This window comes from Gnatocerus cornutus, chromosome 7, assembly GCF_029298725.1.
Source record: "Gnatocerus cornutus isolate USDA-ARS CGAHR chromosome 7, icGnaCorn1.1, whole genome shotgun sequence".
Taxonomy (NCBI): Eukaryota; Metazoa; Arthropoda; class Insecta; order Coleoptera; family Tenebrionidae; genus Gnatocerus; species Gnatocerus cornutus.
Window position 1 is genome coordinate 18,815,398 of NC_142239.1, and position 20,390 is coordinate 18,835,787.

General features: G+C 38.8%; 1 protein-coding gene across 2 annotated transcripts in view; it reads left to right on the plus strand.

Moving 5' to 3' along the window:
• The window catches only part of tkv (serine/threonine receptor kinase thickveins), a 34,628-nt gene that overhangs the window by 4,045 nt on the left and 10,193 nt on the right, over nucleotides 1-20,390 (plus strand). The window contains exon 2 of one of the 2 annotated variants that reach the window (XM_088040753.1): nucleotides 13,920-13,962. The exons of the other annotated variant lie outside the window; for it this stretch is intronic. Coding sequence (XP_087896879.1) covers nucleotides 13,956-13,962 — 7 coding nt within the window. The 5' untranslated portion in view covers nucleotides 13,920-13,955. The remainder of the gene's footprint in view (nucleotides 1-13,919; nucleotides 13,963-20,390) is intronic. 2 annotated transcript variants of the gene reach the window in all.

The window sequence follows — 20,390 nt, forward strand, 5'->3', positions numbered from 1 at the left end:
GTGATTTCATAAAACTTTCCCTGATTTCCTTGAGATTTTGTCCAACTTTTCCTTTGCCTTTTAATTTCGTCTAGTGTTCGTCCAACTTTTCTTTATTTCCTTGTAATTTTGTCTAAATTCTCCTGATTTCCTTGCGTTTTCGTCTAATTTCCCCTTATTTCTTTGTGATTTCATAAAACTTTCCCTGATTTCGTTCAACTTCCTTTTATTTGTTTATTATTTCGTAAAACTTCCCCTGAATTGCTTATGACTTTGTTCAAACTCTACTTATTTCCTTGTAATTTCGTCTAGTTTTCGTCTAACTTCCCTAAATTTTTTGCGATTTCATAAAACTTTTCCTGATTTTCTTGAGATTATGTCCAACTTCTCCTTTGCCTTCTAATTTCGTCTAGTTTCGTCTAAAAACTTTCCCGCATTTCTTATTGATTGCCCCCAATGTCTTGATGCTTTTCTTGTAATTTTCTATTGATTTCCCAAATTTTTTTCTAAGACTGATACACTGATTTTCCAGGGAGATTTACCCCACGGTAAACACGATTCTTAGTGCCGGCTTCAGTACAGTTGATTAAAATTTTTCAATTACTACAAAAAATACGCGTCGACTAATGAAGATTGATGTTAGAAATTCGAAACTCGGGTCAGAATTCTAGTGAACCCACGCCCACGATTTGCTTAGGCGCTCGTCACGAAGAGTCCAGGGTGGTCGTTTCTAGCTCTCAAGGAACCTGGAGGAACGGTGACGTTGCCATCGCCATCACTTTGCTCACAAAGACGAAAATGACTAAACGAAATCCAAGTGCGAGTTCAAGGTTGTGTCTTCGCCATAGAGACCGTTTTACACTCGGATGAGGAACGACAAAAGGCCGCCGCGCAACGAATCCAACCTGTTCGTTGGTGCTTTTTGTTGTTAACAAAGACCGTCCTCAGGTGTCACGGGAACAAAACGGCCGTTTTATTATAAATTGATTCGAAACGCCAGAGCAATCACAGAGCGAGAAAAGGAATAAAAAACAGTCATTTTGGGGCTTTGTCCGGGCAGACGTGACGGGCGTCAGAGAGGTTGACGTTTGAATGAGGCATTAGTTGGATAAATATGATTTTTGTGATTCCAAGTGTGGTTTTCGCTCGTCCGAGATCCAACCAACGGAAATTCTTTATTTTTCTCTACACGTCTCTGGGCATTTTATTCAAATCCCAGTTGGCGTTTAGCGCCAGGTCCGAATTTATTAATTTGGCTCGGTCAGAGGTGGCCAAGGCAGGTAAATAAATTTGTCGCGGAACGAGTCCGCCTCGGGCCAAAAAAGATTCCAATTTGTGTAGTCATATTTCGCGCTTTTTTGAATGGAACAGAGATGTGTTTGTTGCGGTCCGGCGGCGCCAGAGTCGAGATTATGCTTTTACGACGACTTTTACACTTCCAAACGAGATAACTCACAATTATGTTATTGTACGAACGAAAATAGACAGCGCGTTGTGAACGTAATTAAGCGGCGATGCGTTACACGAAATCGGAATGTGAGTCCCACAAGGTACTATATTAGGGACGATCCTATTTGAGAAACGTCAATTTTACTCGTATATGGAAGACACTGGGAACAATCCGTACCATGGTCGTTCCCATTGTTCGACTTGGGCAGTAAATCGCTGACTTTTCTCAAGTTCCTTTTATGGGGACGTGTTCTAGATTTTTTGATCAAACCAGAATCTTCCAAAATCGAAACCAACAGATGTTGGGAAAACGTACCCACAATCGCCGTTTCGCTTTTATCAGCCAACTTTCACGCCCAAAAACGGAAAGTTTATGTAATTCTACCATATGTAGATGTGGTCGGGCTGCCGGTTGATCATGGAGACGTATATAAAATCTTACTTATGGACCAAAAAAATGGAAAAATCGACGAAAAACCATTCCAAATCAAGCATAATTAAATAACGTTTTGATGATGGAGTGAAAGACGAGAGAAACGTCGATGATTCACAGGCGCCTCTCGATGATTTTTATTGCGTTGTAAACCAGAGATTTTGGAAAATTGTCGATTTGATTTATGTCCATGACGCAGGCATTTTGGAGGATTTATTATATGTTGCGTGTTGGTGGTCTTCGACAAACTTCACCGTTTAGCTAACGAAGCAGAATAGCGACACCTGCTATAAAACAAAGTTCCCCTCATGTTTACTTTATTCATGTAGGGATATGAAAGGTTCATGAATTAATTAATAATTTACTGGAACACTTTAATTGATTTTTTGCACGCAAGTATTACCAAAGAAAGGTGTGTTTGTGTACTGAAGCTACCTACACTTTCTTGGAAAAACAAACAAACCGTTGAACCATATGAGCTGGAGGAATTGACAATGCGTGGGCGTTGAGAAACGATGTGATAATTGGTTGGCGCGAGCGAAGGAGCGAGCGCAGCGAGCTCCGTTTCTCTACCACGAACAGTAATCACAGCAGCTTTTATTCCAGTGTCGACTATAAATCCGAGTTATTAATTACTGCACGTCTTGAGATTAGATATGGATGAAAATTAATCCGAGTCTTATAAAGGCATACAACCAACAATACAAGTTTTTGTTTCGTGTCATTTTTTCGTGTTTATTAAGCAAATCGCCCCGAATAACCTCGTTATGCTTTTATTGAAAAAACATGCCATAATACCAGCTTCTCCGATCATCACCATGCAAATTGGAAGCTACTTGATTAAATTATTACGTTTAATGGCCGCCATAAATCCACGAATGTCATGGCCGGAGGCGGCGATCGAACCAAGTCGTAGCGACAATCTTCAATAGTAACAATGTGATGGCTAAATAGCGAGTGATTTAATGAGGATCCGGGAGGTTAAAGACGAAACCGGTCGATCGTTGATATTTTTCCTGATAGTTTTGCTTAATTAGATTTGAGTAATTCGTTGGGAATAATTAAAAGGTTTTTAGAAATTGGTTTTGATTTATGGGAAATAATAAAATCGTGAGGTGTGACCTTTTGACGACTACCGTTAGGTTTTGAAATGGTTTTGGAGATAATTTTCAGACCACGAGCATCCGATGAACCATAATCGAGCACAGAGGTGTCAGAGGCACGTTCTCGGCTCGCCCCTCGTCATGGAACAAGGGTAGACACGCAACAGGTCTTTGTGCCCCTGGGCAAGGCTGTTGCTCCGATTCCAAACCAGTACAACTCTCATATCTTTACACCACATGAACACGAATTTTTCCAGCTACCTGTCTTTACCACCAAATTCGCTATCACCGCCAGGTAAACGGCCTCTAATTACCCCAAAATCATTGTCTCTTCATTCATTAATTCAATCACCGCCTTTGGCACGTGCCTCATCGAATATGCGCGGTGTTTTTCGTCAGCTCATTGTCGTTCAATTACGTTTCCGTGTTTGCTTACCGGAATTGTTGCCAATCATCGTGCGTGGGTAATGATTTTCGATGATGAAAGTGAACCTACCACTAAAAGGCGTTTAGTTTGATTAGTGGTTGCGTCGAGTCATTATAACGCCTTCCGATCACCGTTTTGACATTGAAGAGAAGAGATGAGATCCGATGGACACGTTCGGAGGTAGGTTTCGAGGCGCCGAGGAGGAACCTTTTTTTGTTGTTGGTAATCGTGTTGGGAGTCGTGTATGGGTCGATTTTTAATGGTGGTCTTTATTGAGATGGGTGTTCGGAGATACGAGAGTGTTGGGCGGGCGAATTGAGGTTTTGTTAATTAACCACATGCTAATCCAGAGCTCTGTCTATTATTCCAACACCTTTGGTCAACCAAAATCGCTTGATCAAAAATTTTGACTCGCGTCCACAAAGCCGCTTTTTTACTTGAATATTTTTGAATTTAGAACGTCTGGGTATTATAACGAGGGCCGGTTTTTTCGACTTGTCGTTTGTACCATTCCAAACCACCGACACTTTGAGGTGTTTTCGTCGACCGCTTCTTGCATCAAAATTTATTACGTTTTTCGTATCAGATGCGGGAAAATACCGAGATGCTTTGAATTAATAAGGTACCATCCACATATGGGAACGACCATGAAATGTCTGGTGCTGTGGGTTATCAGATGACGAGGTTTTTGGAATATTTCAGGAAAAAACTCTGTGGAAATCTTGGGTTCGGTCTTATCTTCGTGTAAACATACAATGTATGTCATAACCCAATTTTAGGGCAGTTATCAGGTAATTTAACTTGGTTGAAATACAGGTATTGTACGATTCTAAGAATCTTTATCAGGATTTGTTAGTAAAACAGCTGAGTGATTAGATAAATAGACGATTAACTGGAAGATCAGTATTAAAACACCTTTGAATTTCCTAATCGCTTATGTCACATCCCGTGGAGCAAAAAGCTGTTTGAGCATCAAGGGCGTAAAGTCGACCCTCAAACCGAATAATAACAACACATGTCCAACACGCAAGATCCCTATCACTATCTAATTCAGTTAACACCGTCCCTGTTTTCCATACAAAGAGCATTTTTTTCGCCCAGAATGCAGAAAACCGACACGCGAAAGTGTGTAGCTAGCAACCACGACCACTGCTATCATATTTCATCGGGTTATAATGTAAAACCCGAACCGTACACGCCGACATGTCGTATATGGGCTCATTCCATGGAACATTGGACACGTTCAGGGCGTAAATACGTGTTCAGCGACCACAACAAAGCCGCGGCTTTATTCAAATGACAGACGCTGCATGTTCGACACGACGGTCATTAGCTGACCGATCATTTTTACGGAAGACCGTGACGTTGGATGGATGGACACGGAGATTGGCGGCGGATGTGGTCATAAGACACGCGGCGGAGCGTAATTGGCTAAAAAAAGTCGCGTCCCCTCGTCGCTATGTTGAAAAACCAGAACCCGCTTTAATAGAGACATCTTTCCTCACCTGTTACGTGTTGGTCTCACATTTGCTCCAAAATCCCCTGATAACTTTCGCCATTCAAATGACTTCATTTCGGGTGTTTTACATGTCGAAAAGTCGTTCCGTTGGGGGTCATGGAACAATAAATTGTTCTCGTAATGGGGTTGTCGAGGCACGTACGTACAAATAGGTGTGAATAAAACTTATGATTTAAACAAGTGGTACGTGTGTGTTGCGAATAAAGTCAAATTGAAGCGTGACGGGCGACAATGAAAGGGTTTTTTTGCGAAATTTGCAAGCGCTCGTTTTTTGCAATTAACCCAATTAATTATCCACACAACCATAAATTAATTCAGTATCGCAACTGTGGTACCGTTACGATTTTGGCAGCGATGCCCAAAAATGGCTCGTTTCCGACCAGTACGTCCCAAATTCGACAAATCGATCTCTTAATTTCATACAATCACGCGCGTCATTCATTAATTTTTTTCTCAAGAATTGTTACGTCTCACTTATTAGCCAATGGGCCCCCGAGCTCAATCCAATAATTGAAACTTACAAGTTCGAAGAATGCTAGGTGAGATCATGGAAAAATTCTTCAATCTAAGACATTTTTATGGTGTCACGGGTCAAATCAACTACAAATCGCCGTTACCGATGACGCCGATTAAACAAACATTCAAACAAGATAAATCTCTGCATAATAAAGATAAAATTGAATGATGGTCAAAAATTATCTTTACAGTTGTTTCATTTTTTTTCTTAATTGACACTTTGAGGAACATGTTTGTTTTTTCGTGACGTCCCGCGGCTTTTCCGTCGATTTTCGATCACGATTTTTACCTTTTTGTTCCCGTTCAGGTGTGACAAACCGGAGATGCAACCGTTTCAGGTATGTGCCTCTCAAACAACACGTGTAACGAGATTACGATATCTTCGTCACGATTTATTATAATGAAGAGTCGATGATCTTCGCGAATTTGAATGTTGAGAAGATTCGCAATTATATTAACTTGGTAGTACTGGTTTCGATTTACATACAATATGGTCGCCACAGCATCGTATTTTGGTTGTTTTTTTTCCCCCCACACTTGATGCACATCCATCCATCTGATTCAACGATTTAAATTCAATACTTTCTTGGTCGCAGGTGTAGAAAAAATGACGTTCTAAAAGTTCCAAAAAAGAGAAGACCGACCCGTCAACGAGAATTCAACGGAACGAGTTGAAAAACTCCCCAGATCCAATTTCAGAAGACACCAGACACGCCACAAAAAGTCCAAGAACTTGTTGTCGCGGTCTTGTGACAAAAGGGGACGACACAACAGCATTAAATTTGAATCGCGTCAGATCCAATGCCTTTTCTTTGTTTACCAAAGAGGCAACAGAAGCGCTGAATTTCAAGACGACCAATTAAAACGTTTTTATCGGATTCTGTGGTGTCGGGAACGCGTTGCGAGGTTTGACAACGCGTTTCGGATGTTTGCGGTCGGTCATAGGAGGAGATAGCGTTTTTATTGCTGCGAAAAATTTTGACACGACTTGTTGGTTCCGTTTATCTTGGATAAATGTCTTGTCTCTTCGACCACTGCGGCCTATTCTTACCCTTCTCCGCGCAAAAGACCGCCTCGGCCAACAGATGGTTTTGTCTATCTAATCCTAATCTCGCACACTTCGCGTTTTCCTTCCTCGGCGACACGGCATTAATCCTCAGAGCAAATATGGCAGTCGTGATTTTTTCTTCATCGCGATGACCTCTTCAGATAGAAGAAAAATCTCCGAAAAGCCGAGGTCACAGTTCACCTCCGTTCGGGTAAACGACACGTGCCCACGTACCCACGTACCCATTACCAAGTTCGTAAACCAACCTACGCTCTTTCACCTGACGACCATCTGGTCCTTTCCTTCACTTATTAAATGTCTTATCGTGGATTTCATTAAGCGGACGTGGGTGACTCGCGAGTTTTTGGTCGTTTTCGATCGAAAAAAAAAGTACCAGATGGAGGAATACCAGGGACCAACGCCCACGACGCGGGTCAAGGCGCGTGTCATTTACAACGTGTCCGTTTTGTTGGGATTAGACGACGCCCACGGAGAAAAGTTTTGATCTGTCGAAAAAGTGGTCACCACGAGCAGCTGTTTTACGTTTTGGCGGGCTTTCCCCGTGTCAAAAAGCAATTCGAGCATTTCCGACAAACGCGAACAGATGCCTGCTTGAAAAAAGCCTCGACAAAAGCCAATTAAAGTTCGTCCGTCGCGTTTCTCGGATTTATTTTCAACTCGTCTGCGAATGCGATGATGTCCGTCCTATTTCGAGAAGGCGCTCACAATCATCGAAAATAATAGAAGAAAAAAACAAGAGTGTGACATGTGTCACTGTAACAAGCCTGATGTTAGATAAACCTCGCGCATGCATCAGAGCTGCCAACACAAACGAAAATAATTGGTTGGACACACACACCACCAACCCTTATCTCACTCAGTAACACCGCCAATTAATCTAAACGTGTAGCCGCACCTTTAGCTGACGATGGTTTTATGACGTAAATAATGGGAAAAATGCGGACGTTAAATCTCGACCTACGCGTGCAAGTGTAGAATGTAATATGCAGATGGATGCGATGGGTTGGATACCATATGGGTGTAATTCGCACTTTTTGTTGTTTCTGCTAACTGGTATCGCTGTTTCCGCGCCTGGGATGCGTAATTGCGCGATTTATCGACGAGTAGAGAACGGAAATGAAAAAATCACAACTTCGCACACGTGACACGTTTTTGCTACAATGATTGGTTGTCAAAATCGTGGGTCGCTCGCGCGATTAATGCGAATGAACACGACCGACGGGTTCTCGCATGTGTGAATCGTAAAAATTGAGATTTACAGCAGAACACGAAGCCGCAAATTAACTGTTAACTCTACACCCACAATGTAAAAGAACTGGACGATTTTTTTACTGAAGACAAGTCGCGAGCTTTTTATTAAATTCTTGCTACGCTACTAGTGAGCAGAAGGTGAAATTGATTTTTGTCATCAAGAGATCAATATCTTGTCTGCCACTTGGGGCTTTTAATTGAGCGTTCTGTGAATTACGAGGCCAATTATTTTGTTTTCTACCTGAAAGTATGCTGGATTATTTTTGAGGCCCACCGTAATTATCCGTTTTACTGTAGTCGTTAAAGACGAACACTTGGGCTCTGATTATATGCTATTAGATGACTACTGTTTAAGCGCGATATCTTCGGATTTATGGGTTGTGTCGTAGATGATGACTGACTGATCAAGAGGTTCTCGCTTAAATTATATGGATTTTAAACGGTTAATAAGAAACGCTTTGGTAATTGGGATCATCGGGAAAAACGGACGTTTGCTGGTACAGATTTAAACCAAAGTCAAAGTTTTTTTCAATACCATATATTTGTTGTTTTCGCTCCGCGAACAAATTCGTTAAAAATGATCCCGGAACTTTTGAAAACCTTATTCGGTTCATATGTTGTTACGTTTATGAACGGTTTCCGTGATTATTTAATGTTCGACAAATAGGTACATCACCTACATACAAAACGCAATTTTCGCGAAAATTCATGACTAAAACTATGCCAAAATTCTGATATCGACATCTCTCTTATTTTTTCGAGTAAACTTAAGTTATTATACATCGGTGTACGCAGAATTTTCCGCAGATTCCAAATCTGGGATTTTAATTCAGATTCGACAACAAATAACTGAGTTATGGCCGATCAAAGTTTTGGAAAGTTGATTTTCATTTTTTCTCATTTTTCGTAATTTTTAAAGTTAAATATCTCGGAAACTATTTGAGATATTGAGATGCGGTTTGCGCCATTCTTTTTCTCGGCTCATTTTACGTTAGAAAAAGTGCTTAAAAGCCCAAAATTCGATAGTCGATTTTTCGCGAAAAAAAATTCCGACTCAATCGATGAAATTTTTTCATTTTTTTAATTTTTGGCCATGGCTTGTAAACTATTTGTCCGATACATCTCAAATTTAGCCAGTTGATAGATTTCGAGCTTCTCTTTCGACTGATGTATAATTCAATGCTATTAAACGTCGCTTTAATTTTGAAAACATTGATTGAAAATCACCCTAAAATGATGTTTTCAAGACAGTTTTTGGCCATTACCTCGTTTATTTATTAAGCAAACTCAACAAATTTGGACCTCATTTTACGCAGAATTTCACGCTGAATCCAAAAACATGAGAATTTTTGAATTTTCGCCAACAAATAACTGAGTTATGGCCGTTTGAAATTTTGGGTTTGCACCAGAGGGCCAAATTTTGAAAGGTTCAAAACAATTCGTGCTCGATATCTCGGAAACTATTTCAGATATTGAGATGCGGTTTGCGCCATCGTTTTTCTCGCGATTTTTTACATAAGAAATAGTTCTTTGATTTTTCCACAAACGAAATTTGCAAATTTTCACAAAAATTCATGATTAAAACTATGCCAAACTTCTGATATCAACATCTCGCTTATTTTTTCGAGTAAACTTGAGTTGTTATACATCAGTGTACGCAAAATTTTCCGCAGATTCCAAATCTGGGATTTAAATTCAGATCCGACAACAAATAACTGAGTTATGGCCGATCAAAGTTTCGGATAGTTGATTTTCATTTTTTCTCATTTTTCCCAATTTTCAAAGTTAAATATCTCGGAAACTATTAGAGATATTGAGATGCGGTTTGCGCCATCGTTTTTCTCGGCTCATTTTACGTTAGAAAAAGTGCTTAAAAGCCCAAAATTCGATAGTCGATTTTTCGCGAAAAAAAATTCCGACTCAATCGATGAAATTTTTTCATTTTTTTAATTTTTGGCCATAGCTTGTAAACTATTTGTCCGATCGATCTCAAATTTAGCCAGTTGATAGATTTCGAGCTCCTCTTTCGACTGATGTATAATTCAATGCTATTAAACGTCGCTTTCATTTTGAAAACATTGATTGAAAATCACCCTAAAATGATGTTTTCCAGACAGTTTTTGGCCAATACCTCGTTTATTTATTAAGCAAACTCAACGAATATGGGTCTCATTTTACGCAGAATTTTACGCTGAATTCAAAAACATGAGAATTTTTTAATTTTTGTCAACAAATAACCGAGTTATAGCCGTTTGAAATTTTGGGTTTTTGCCAGAGGGTCAAATTTTCGAAGGTTCGAAACAATTCATGTTCGATATCTCAGAAACTATTTCAGATATTGAGATGCGCCATCGTTTTTCTCGCGATTTTTTACATAAGAAATAGTTCTTTGATTTTTCTTCAGTCGAAATTTGCAAATTTTCGCAGAAATTCATGACTAAAATTATGCCGAACTTCTTCTGATATCGACATCTCGCTTATTTTTTCGAGTAAGCTTAAGTTATTATACATCAGTGTACGCAGAATTTTCCGCAGATTCCAAATCTGGGATTTAAATTTAGATTCGACAACAAATAACTGAGGTATGGCCGATCAAAGTTTCGGAAAGTTGATTTTCATTTTTCCTAATTTTTTCTAATTTTTAAAGTTAAATATCTCGGAAACTAAATCAATTATTACGCATAAAATGTAAAGATTTGCTTTTAATTTGTGTATTTTTTGTATTTTAAAAATTCACAAATCCAGCTGTCACTTTGAACACCGGCTTATTCCACCTCTGAACCTGGGTTAGTTTAACACCGTGCTAACTTGTATTTGAACCGCTCAAAAATGTTTGTGCAACGCAAAAATCATTTAAGCCTGGGTTAAGACAGATTTGAACCGGTTCAAATTTGGCTTTTATTGCTTTTGATCGTCTGGAAATATGGGTGCTCGAAAATTCTATTTTACTTCTACATATATTAAAGTGTTGTATCATTCTGGCTAAAGGCAGAAATAATAAAAAAACGTAAACTCCTAATTTAATCCTTCAATCAAATCTGTGAAAAATAGAAACCTCCTAAAAACACAAGTTTCTTCTTTTATGGTGTTGTCACTCAAATATGGTTCTCATTGACCGAAGAGGTAATTATAACTTTCCTGCTACCGCCGACCGAAATTTGTGCTATTTTCAGTTTTACATTATCTTTCGAACAGAATCCCTGTAATTGCAGAGCTTTGATTTTCTCATGGGACGAGTCCAGTGATAATGTTAGCATTCTTGAGGCGTGACGGATCAGGTGTCGAAGTGGAACTGCTGGCGCAGATGTTGCGATTGTGAAATTCGCTTTCATTACAATTATTTATCACAAAATAAATAACACCGAGCAGAATTGAGTTACTGGGAAACTGTTGGGCGCACTAAGCTCGCTTTGTTAACTTGATGAAGAATTCCCCGAAATGCGATCCGTTTTGGGTGATTTGACGGTTTATTCTCTCGCTTCGTTCGCTCCGACAATGAAATTGTGTACTTTGTACAGAAATGACATTTCACGTTGGTTGTAATTACGTAAATAGTAAAAAAAACCATAAATTTGCTTTTACGGCTTGCATTCCATAAAATTTTTGATTGTGGCATGATCACCGACTACTTTATTATTATGACGCGTGTACAACACGACCGTTATTAAAATATGGACATCATAAAGATTTCCATGAAGTATAATAAACCGCATAAGATCATACTTATTGCATTAGATGATGGCAATTACATCAGCATGGAAAAAAATTCTTTTATTTTAAGGCTGGTTCACAGCGTCTTTCTATAATTCGCGACAAATTCCCACTGTGCATTATCTTAATTATTGTGTACGACAAGCGACAAACTTGCAGGTGGTATGCAAATGGTTCTTCGGTGGTCCGATCGGAATAAGAAATAAAATCGTGGTTTTAATGCCTGCATTCCTTGCTCGCACGATTAGGTGTTAATCTCTCCTCATCTCTCTCTTCTTTCATGTCGTGGGCGACGATGCATGCGATTTTTTCTTTCTTCATCGTCCGTCGTGTTTTCTTTATTTAAATGGATGGATGAGCCCTGAAGGCCATCGTTTTCTTCGAGTTCAAGAAGACTGGTAGTAACGCATGACTGCTGAAGTAATAACATCAGTGATGGATTAATAAATATCTCCCTTTGAAATAATAGAGCAAAAGAGACGTTTATACAAAAAACCGTCCCGATCCTGGGAACCGCCTATGGAACGGTACGACCGAGCGTGCACTTGGTCAATCGCCTCTAAACAGGACATAACTTTTAATCTGTAGCGAATAATTACGTCAGGTTGGTACTACCGGATAACGCGTCGAATGTGTGTAAGTTTCGAAACGAGAAAAATCCAAATCGCTCCGAGATAATCCGAATCAGGAAGGAGTCTTGAGATGTGAAAACGGTCGCCGTGACCCGCATCAGTGCAATGAATTGGATCAATTGAAAGGGAGAAATGATGACACAGACGGTAAATTGGAACAAGTGGATCCATCAAAGGATTTATGCAGGAAACGTCCAATCAATTAAGGGACGGGGGCTCTTGGAGATGGCCGAGGACCGGAATTGCTGTGGGACCCGAAGAAGTACCGTGTGATTAAAAACGAGCAATTCCTCACGAACCTATAAATCAGTTCTGTTTACAAACAAAACGTAAACTTGGCCGATAAAATGATTTACCATTGGCAATTAGCGTAAACGGAAAAATCACGATAAGTGATTGGTCGCGTCCATAATGTCCGCACTATCTGGTGCCGGAATTCTCATTACTATCGCCACATAAACGTCCACATTTTACTGACTCGCTCTCGAGATAATTAGCATCGTATGCGATTTTCCAACCGATAACAAACCTGCGGACGAAGATGAGATAAACGAAACGTGAGCTGAGAAAACGACGTCGTTGAGACGCAGACGATAGATTTCCGGCGACTACCAGAGCGAAAAAACTCTCGTAAAGTCGCCGTGGTGATGTCGGAAGAATCGCGATACGCTAATGAGTCATTTAGATAAGTAAAGACGCGTCGAAAATTTTTTTTGTTCTGTTCTTCACACCATTTTCTCGGTGTTACGTGATCGACTCTTCACACACCTGACTCCTGTGGTTTCCGGTACCGTCGCGCGTCCGACATGGAGATGGTCGATAACGACGATCGTCCGTTCACATATTGAAGAAAATAACGACACTTGCGCTTCTTGGAAGTGTTAAATCCACGCTAATGAAGTTGTTAATGTAATTGGTGGAGATTATAGCAGTGTCGCCGATTGATTTCTTCCTTCTACTCTTTTGTTAACGTAATTTTCTATTTGTTTAATGTCTACGGAAATTATCGTCACCCAGTCTGTCAGTTGACAGAGTTGTTCAAACAGCAAGTTCAACGCTCTTCAACATTTATTTGTCAATCTAGATCCGTATCTTCGTGTGATGTAAATCTAACTTGCTTTTCCAGTTATTGAACCCAAATTTCCGATCAAAGGAAGAAACTCACTTCCTGCCATGTTTATTTACACATTGACAGTTGCCAAACGCGAATTTCGCCTACATCAAACAAGAAGTTCAGTGCCCCGGCACAATAACCGATAAGAAGAATCGAAGAATCTCCCGTGGGTGACCAAACCATAAACCGCCCATTAATCTTTTCGTGGGTGCAATCCATGGAGTTTCGTAATCTTGAATATTTGCGCCCCGACATCAAACGAGATCACGTTAATTTCCTCATTTTCGCCGCAAATCATAAAGCGAGTCCAAAATAACGCACGCACCTGGTAAGTGGGTGGCTTCTCGGGGGCGGCGAGGGCGATCGTCCGTCATTTTGATGGGAGATTTATCAAGGGGAATGTTGGCGGCGGTTGGAGGACGTTAAATCACTTTGGCTTTTTTGCGAACGAGCAAATATATTCTTGTAAACATCGAGTTCTCTGTCAACGTTTATTAAAGTGTGACTACCGAGTTGTGACGTTAAACTGTTTTAGATGCAATGCGAATAAATTACTTTTATGGTAATGACTATCGTAAGTTAAATTCTGCACGATCTTGAGTCAGCAGGAATTATGTAACCATGCGCGTCGTGTAAACAGCGCTTTAGTGCGGAAAAATACGTTCTTTTATTTCATCTTCATACATCACGATTCTGTATTGATTTGTTTGTTGCAGGTGAGTTGTCCATTTGACTCCTAGAAAACTGCGACTATGTTGGGTAAGACATTTTCAATTCGCCGTCTATGTTGTGTTTTGGGCTTGCACTCGCTTTTTTTGTGAACAGCGCTTTAGTACGTGGTGTACCACAAGCCGCACTTATATGACCGCTTTTGTACCTATATAAAAATGCGTAATTTTCTCTATTGGTGTGATACAATCTCACCGGTGTTACCAACCTATTTACAGACTTCCAACAACGTAGTTTTGATAAACGATTAAAGTGCGTACGTTTTATCTTTGTTCTAACAGAGACAGAGCACCATTGTCGTCGATCCGTCTTCGATAACCGATTTTATAATATCTCGACTCAAGATTGATCTCAAGGCAATTATTATCAATCAATCATCGAACGATTCCTTTATCATCCACCTTCTCGTGTTTACAAACTAAACTCGCTGCGCAATTCGTGTTGTTGTCCTGATAACGAAAACTAGGATGTGTCAATAGAAGACTTTCAACCGTTCTTTTAATCTAATCGTGGATTTTATTGCCTCGTGGGTGGAAACCGTGTTTTGATACCAATTCTACCTGAGGGTGGATTTGAAATGAAAGCCATTCGTCCAACACCTGTGCTTTCTTTTGTAAAATCTCTACCTGTTCTTTGAAAGGAGCTACAGAAATGACGAGCTTTTGTCATTTCATAGGGGATAAAAGAAGTTTTGTTGGCTTTCTGGGCGCACCTGTGCACCGTTTTCAAAATACCGACTGGAGTAAAGTCCCTTCGCCGTAAATTCTCACGTCGATAATTTTATGCGACTTAATTACGTTGCGTACGCCGCGCCGAGTCCTCTAAGAAAAAGCCAACCGGTCTAGGAGACCGGACGATGCCACTAAGTGTTTATTTAAGGCCCCGTGAAACTGAATCAACGTTTTAGTGCACAAGGAAATGGCTTCACTCTCATCGCACCGCCTTGGGGCATTTTAAATCGAAGAGTTGGCAAGCCTGCGAACTCGACTTAATCGCAATTTTACCCAAGGTGCTGTCCAGACGACGACTTGGAGTTTCACAGACTGAAAAAACACTTTTCCGGGTACGTCGCTACAAGGCGCGGCCGCCAAGTTCGCCCGATTTCCGGCTCATTGATAAATGAAAGACTAGCGATAATCACGCGGTTCAGCGGAGAGGTTGAGGTCGAAGATAGTTTTTTCTTCGGAAATGAGATTATTTTTATTGAACGGGATTTGGGGACGGTTCAAGGATGATTTCGCCTCCAGTGAATGAATGGAACGAGCAGCGAGCTACTTTCGCGTAGGTCTCGAACACCTGTGTTGTTTTACATAATTTCCCTATAATTTTGAAGAAGTTCCGTTGGGATTCATCAGTCATCACGCATATTTTCCTAGGAAAAAACTGTGTGGGTTTTCTTCCACACCTGCTGGATTTTCCTTCGCCGAGCGGAGGTGGAGCGTACAGCTGCGACCAGACCCATCTCCAAGTTTATTAATATTCAAATTGATTTTTGTGTACGATTCCATTAGCACTTATGGGTGTGGGTATGCGTATTCGTATGGTAATTTTTCCAGAGATGTTATGCACCACGGAACTAGTTCTTATCGATGGATCAAGAGCAGACCATGAGGACTTTTTCGCCTGTTTTGTCGAGATCGGTCTTCAGATTTCAGGTTTTGAAGAGATCCAAGGTTGAGCGGCGTGAATTAATGGATTAATCAACAGGTGAGAATGCAATTATAGGAATGACACTTCTGGGTAGAGGAGATTCGTCATCCTCGTGGTGTCGGGGAAAAATCTTCTCTTTGATACTTTCAACCTGTCAGTCAAACAAGTTTGTCGAAATCCCCGAAAAACGAGACCAGCAAACTCGTTTAATTATACAGTCGCTGCAAGAACCCGATCTTTGCATATTCATTCACCATATAGCGGCTCCCATTCATGACTGAACTTTACTCTTCATATTGACAAAAAAAAGAGTCAAAGAATAACAAACGTGTAGGAGGCACACACATCCTGTGCACCGAAGGACAAATATTGACTTTGAATCATAATACATAGAGACCGAGCCTTCGAAGATATCGAAGATGTTTGATATGCGTGCCCGGGCATCAGCTCTGTTTCGATGAGTTTTCACAAGAAATACCAAAGAAAATTAGGATTTCCCACGAGCAAAAGGAAAACTGTTTTGGATGAAATGTCACTGTCATTCTTGATGGATGAGCCGACAAATATTGACACCATTGACCTGATTATTGGTAAAGTACACAAGTATTCTTCGTGGAGGAGTGACGACACCTGGCGCGTTTGTAAATTTGTTCAACTCGTTGGTGGTAACAGACACAAAGAAGAAATTCAAACAACTGCGATCTAAAGTAAAAAATCTTTTTTCCTCCTCCTTCCACCATCTGGTCGTTCCTCGGCGAAAAATAAACCGGCACCTGTTTCAGGCCCATTTATAGTCATAGTGGAAAAGCATGGGAACTCGTTCGTACGAGACCACAGCAACGTTTCATAATCTTGATAGTGGCGCTCATCCAGGTTTATTGTACTTTTGTCTGTTGTAAATGATGGCAGTGAGAGCTTGCAAAACCGGATAAAAGTCGAGACTTTTTCCGAGGAAAAAACGCGCCAAGTTGGATGTGGACATGAGAGGTTATCGGGCACATGTGCGCAATTTTGATATTGCCTTCGAAATGCTTAGTCTTCACTGCCAACAATCAAAGCAATCATCACTTGCGTCCTCGCGATGATTTATCGTTTTTGAATTGAAGCCGATGATTGAATGTAGACATCCGTATTTAGCGCTAGAGAGTCATCAGTTTGTTGTTTGATCGTTACACCAGTCAATAAATTTTCGAAAAAAAATTGTGCTGGAGAAGTGGAGAGTCATTTCTTAAGTGGAATTTCGAATCTGAAGTCCGTTTTATTTCATCAAGTACAAAGATAGTAGAGATAGGTATTCTTTTGAGGTTCTACTGTACACAAATTTATTTTTTTTCACTTTTTTTTTTAATTTGCAAAGTAATGGGATTGCTCGACAGTATTTTGGAAAGTTAATTTAATAAGTTTTCCAACCACCTAGAAAACTCATTGCTAGGGGAAGTACTTTCCATGATATTTCTAAAAAAAGAACGTTGTTTTTACTGATTTTCATACGCAGTTTTAAATTACATAAGCCAAGAATTATTACATCGATTTTTTATTGTTATGCATCTACTTATTACTTATCGTTCAGAAGTTTCAGAATAAAAAACATTTTCTGAAAAATATAGGTATTTTTGTATTTTTTGGGCGACTACAATAGTATATTATGAAACGCGTTTCATAATGAACATTTTGCCGCACGCATGTCGTGTCATAAAGTAAGTGCGGCAAAATGCATTATGAACAAGTATCATACGCAATTTTTTCTATTTCGCCTTATTTTAAACGAAAAAACTTGATTTCGAAATCTAGGGAATTTTAGGGTAGTTGGCATTTGCAAAATGTTCAGGAAAAAAAATCGAAGTAGCCAAATCTAATTTCAGTCAGTTTGACAGGTGTGACGTTTTGAGGTTACCGGAGCGCAATAGTGCCAAGAGAGCGAAGATGTTGATCATGGTCATGATGGTCCTCTTGCATCCAAGAGTTTTTCTCTGATGAATTATTAAGCCAAGTACAACAAGAAATAATAGTGTATTGATCGATTTATCATAGTTTATCAAAACCAAAATCTAAATTGTCAACGTTGACGGCAGGTTGACAGTTTGTCTGCTGCAAACCTAAGAAAGATAAATGCCCCTGGAAATATTGGCACAGGATTGGTCCATTACGACACCAAAATAAGCTCAAACGCGTATCGAAATATCTTCATTATGAACGCGAAATAGAAAAAAATTCTAATTTATAGTGATTCATGCACGTTCAAAAATTTTACACCCGTAATTGTACTTTAAACTTCTTTCAATAAAACGAAAGTTTATAGCTTTTTCGAAAGCCTTTATTTTTTTAAATAAAATATTTATTTCTTATTCTAAAATTTTGTACTTTTGGACAGTTAATGAACAGTTTAGAACAAATATTAACCTAGCGAAATTTATTTGTCATAACTTAAAAACTAGAAAAGATACGAATTTTAATAATTTTAAGTTTAAAATTTTTGGTTCGTTTTAAAATAATATACAAATTTTGTACTTCAACGCAATTAATGAACACTTTAGAAGTAATAACTTCCCTAAAAAACGTTGTCATAACTTATTAACTAACAAAGATCTGAATTTTACTAAAAAAAGTGATATTTTAAAAACCAACAAAGATACGAATTTTAATAACTAAATATTTGGTTCATTCTAAAATTAAATTTTCTAAAATCTCTATTTTTTGTTCTAACATTTTGCGCTTTGACCCAGTTAATGAACAACTTAAAAATAATAACTTTTTATTTTACAAATTTTTTTGTCATAACTTAAAAACTAAGAAAGATGCGAATTTGAATAAAAAAAGTTTAAAACCCTTGATTTGTCCTAAAATTAGATTTTCTAAAATCTGAATATTTTGTTTTAAAATTTTACACTTTGACACAAGGAATGAACAGTCTAGAAATAGTAAAAATTTCATTGTAATATTTTTAAAACTAACAAAGATACGAATTTTAATAAAAAAAAAACGTAGAAATTATGTGCTTCGTCCTAAAATGAAATTTTCTAAAATCTCTATTTTTTGTTTAAAACATTTTGCCCTTTAGGCCAGGTAATGAACATTTTAGAAATAGTAATCTTCACAAATTTTATTGCCATATCTTAAAAACTAACAAATATACGAATTTTAATCAAAAAAGTTGAAAATATTTTGTTTTTGGTGAAGGGTGCAAGACTTTTAAGCGTTACTGTATATTGAGTTTTAGAATGACTTTAATGCTAACATAGACGAGAATAGTTCCTACACTTTTGAAAACTTCTTAATGATGAAGAGTTCTTGGCCTGTTTATGGACCATAAAAATGAGAGGGTGGAAATCTTTGATCCGATTTTTGGAAAACTCAATGCGTACAACTATTCAACACAAATACTCGTGAATTTGCTGGGAAATTTGCACAAAATAGAAAAGTGGATGTCCCAGAAATTTTTTTTGTACCTTTACTTCTTCTTTTCCAGACAATCTGGTGGCAGTAACCGATAAAAATATCTAGGACGAAAAATTTATCTAGATTGATAGCAAAACGTCTTCAAATTTATTAATTATAAAAAGTCGACCAACAACTTTTTAACAGTTGCTGCAAAATTTTTATCTATGATTTTCCATTCTGACCAGTGAAATCATTTTTTTCTAAAAATCACTTCATATTCTTTAAACTTCTAAGTACCAAAAGATAATAATTTATTTAACACTTTTATAATGACGTATTAATAAAAAATTAAATTACCAATTTTGGAGTTTTATGCAAAATTTTTATCAATTTTTCTCAAATACATTGGCAAACACTAACTCACCAGGCGACTTTGATAATTCATTGGGAAGCTTATTTAATTACTTTTCTTATAATTTATTATAGTGATGCGGGGTATTAAAAAATTATTTTACAAATATCTCTGGGTCCTGACCTAATGGAGCAAAACGGGCTTTGGATTTAGAATCAGCCAACTGCTCCAGTACGAATTCCGTCGAAATTTGTTGGCTTTGTAGTGTTATTTGGCATGAAAATATTTAAATTGTAAACGTTTCCACGAAAATTCCGCACGAATGTTTCCAAAGAAATGATAACGCACACAATTGACATGTATTTTTATTTATTATTTTGTTGTCATCGTATATAAATTACGTGCGTTCATAAAGAGTAAAGTCCCTTAATTTCGAAGGAAAAACGAAATTTATCACCTGTTATAAATGGTGGCGGTTCCTCGAAACAAAAAAAAGGTGGCGTCCCGCACCGACCTGTCATAAGTCCCCTTTTATTAATGTTTATGTAAATTTCATAGCCCACTAATTCCAACATTTTTGCACCGCTGACCACATTGGTTTTATCTCTAATCATCTAATTTTTCTCGACCGGTCTTGTGAGCGTCTCCGGATCCAATTTAAAACCAAATATTGCGTAATTCCGTAGATAAACGCGTTTCAGTTTACACGATCTTCATGTAAATGCTGCTTTTTCAGTCGCCAATGAATGCGGATTCGCCACTTTTATAACTTTGATAAGGATCAGTGGATGTTACCAAAAATCTCCGAATGTCGCCATTAGTTATTTATTATTAGTCGTGCAGACGAGAGACAAGTCGCTGGTCCGTCCGCGTCCTCTTCCGTATGTGTCGGTCTGGAAGCAGCAAGGGTGCCAACATGACGCCCGGTGCGACATCGAGTCCGAAAAAACTGCAATTAGGCGGGAAAACGATGCGCCAGACATTACGGGAAAACGTGCGTGTCTATGAAATCGTTAATGAGAATCGTTAATAAGCGGTGCCACTGGACTAAGGTCTGTGCCGTATCGGAGACGCTAAT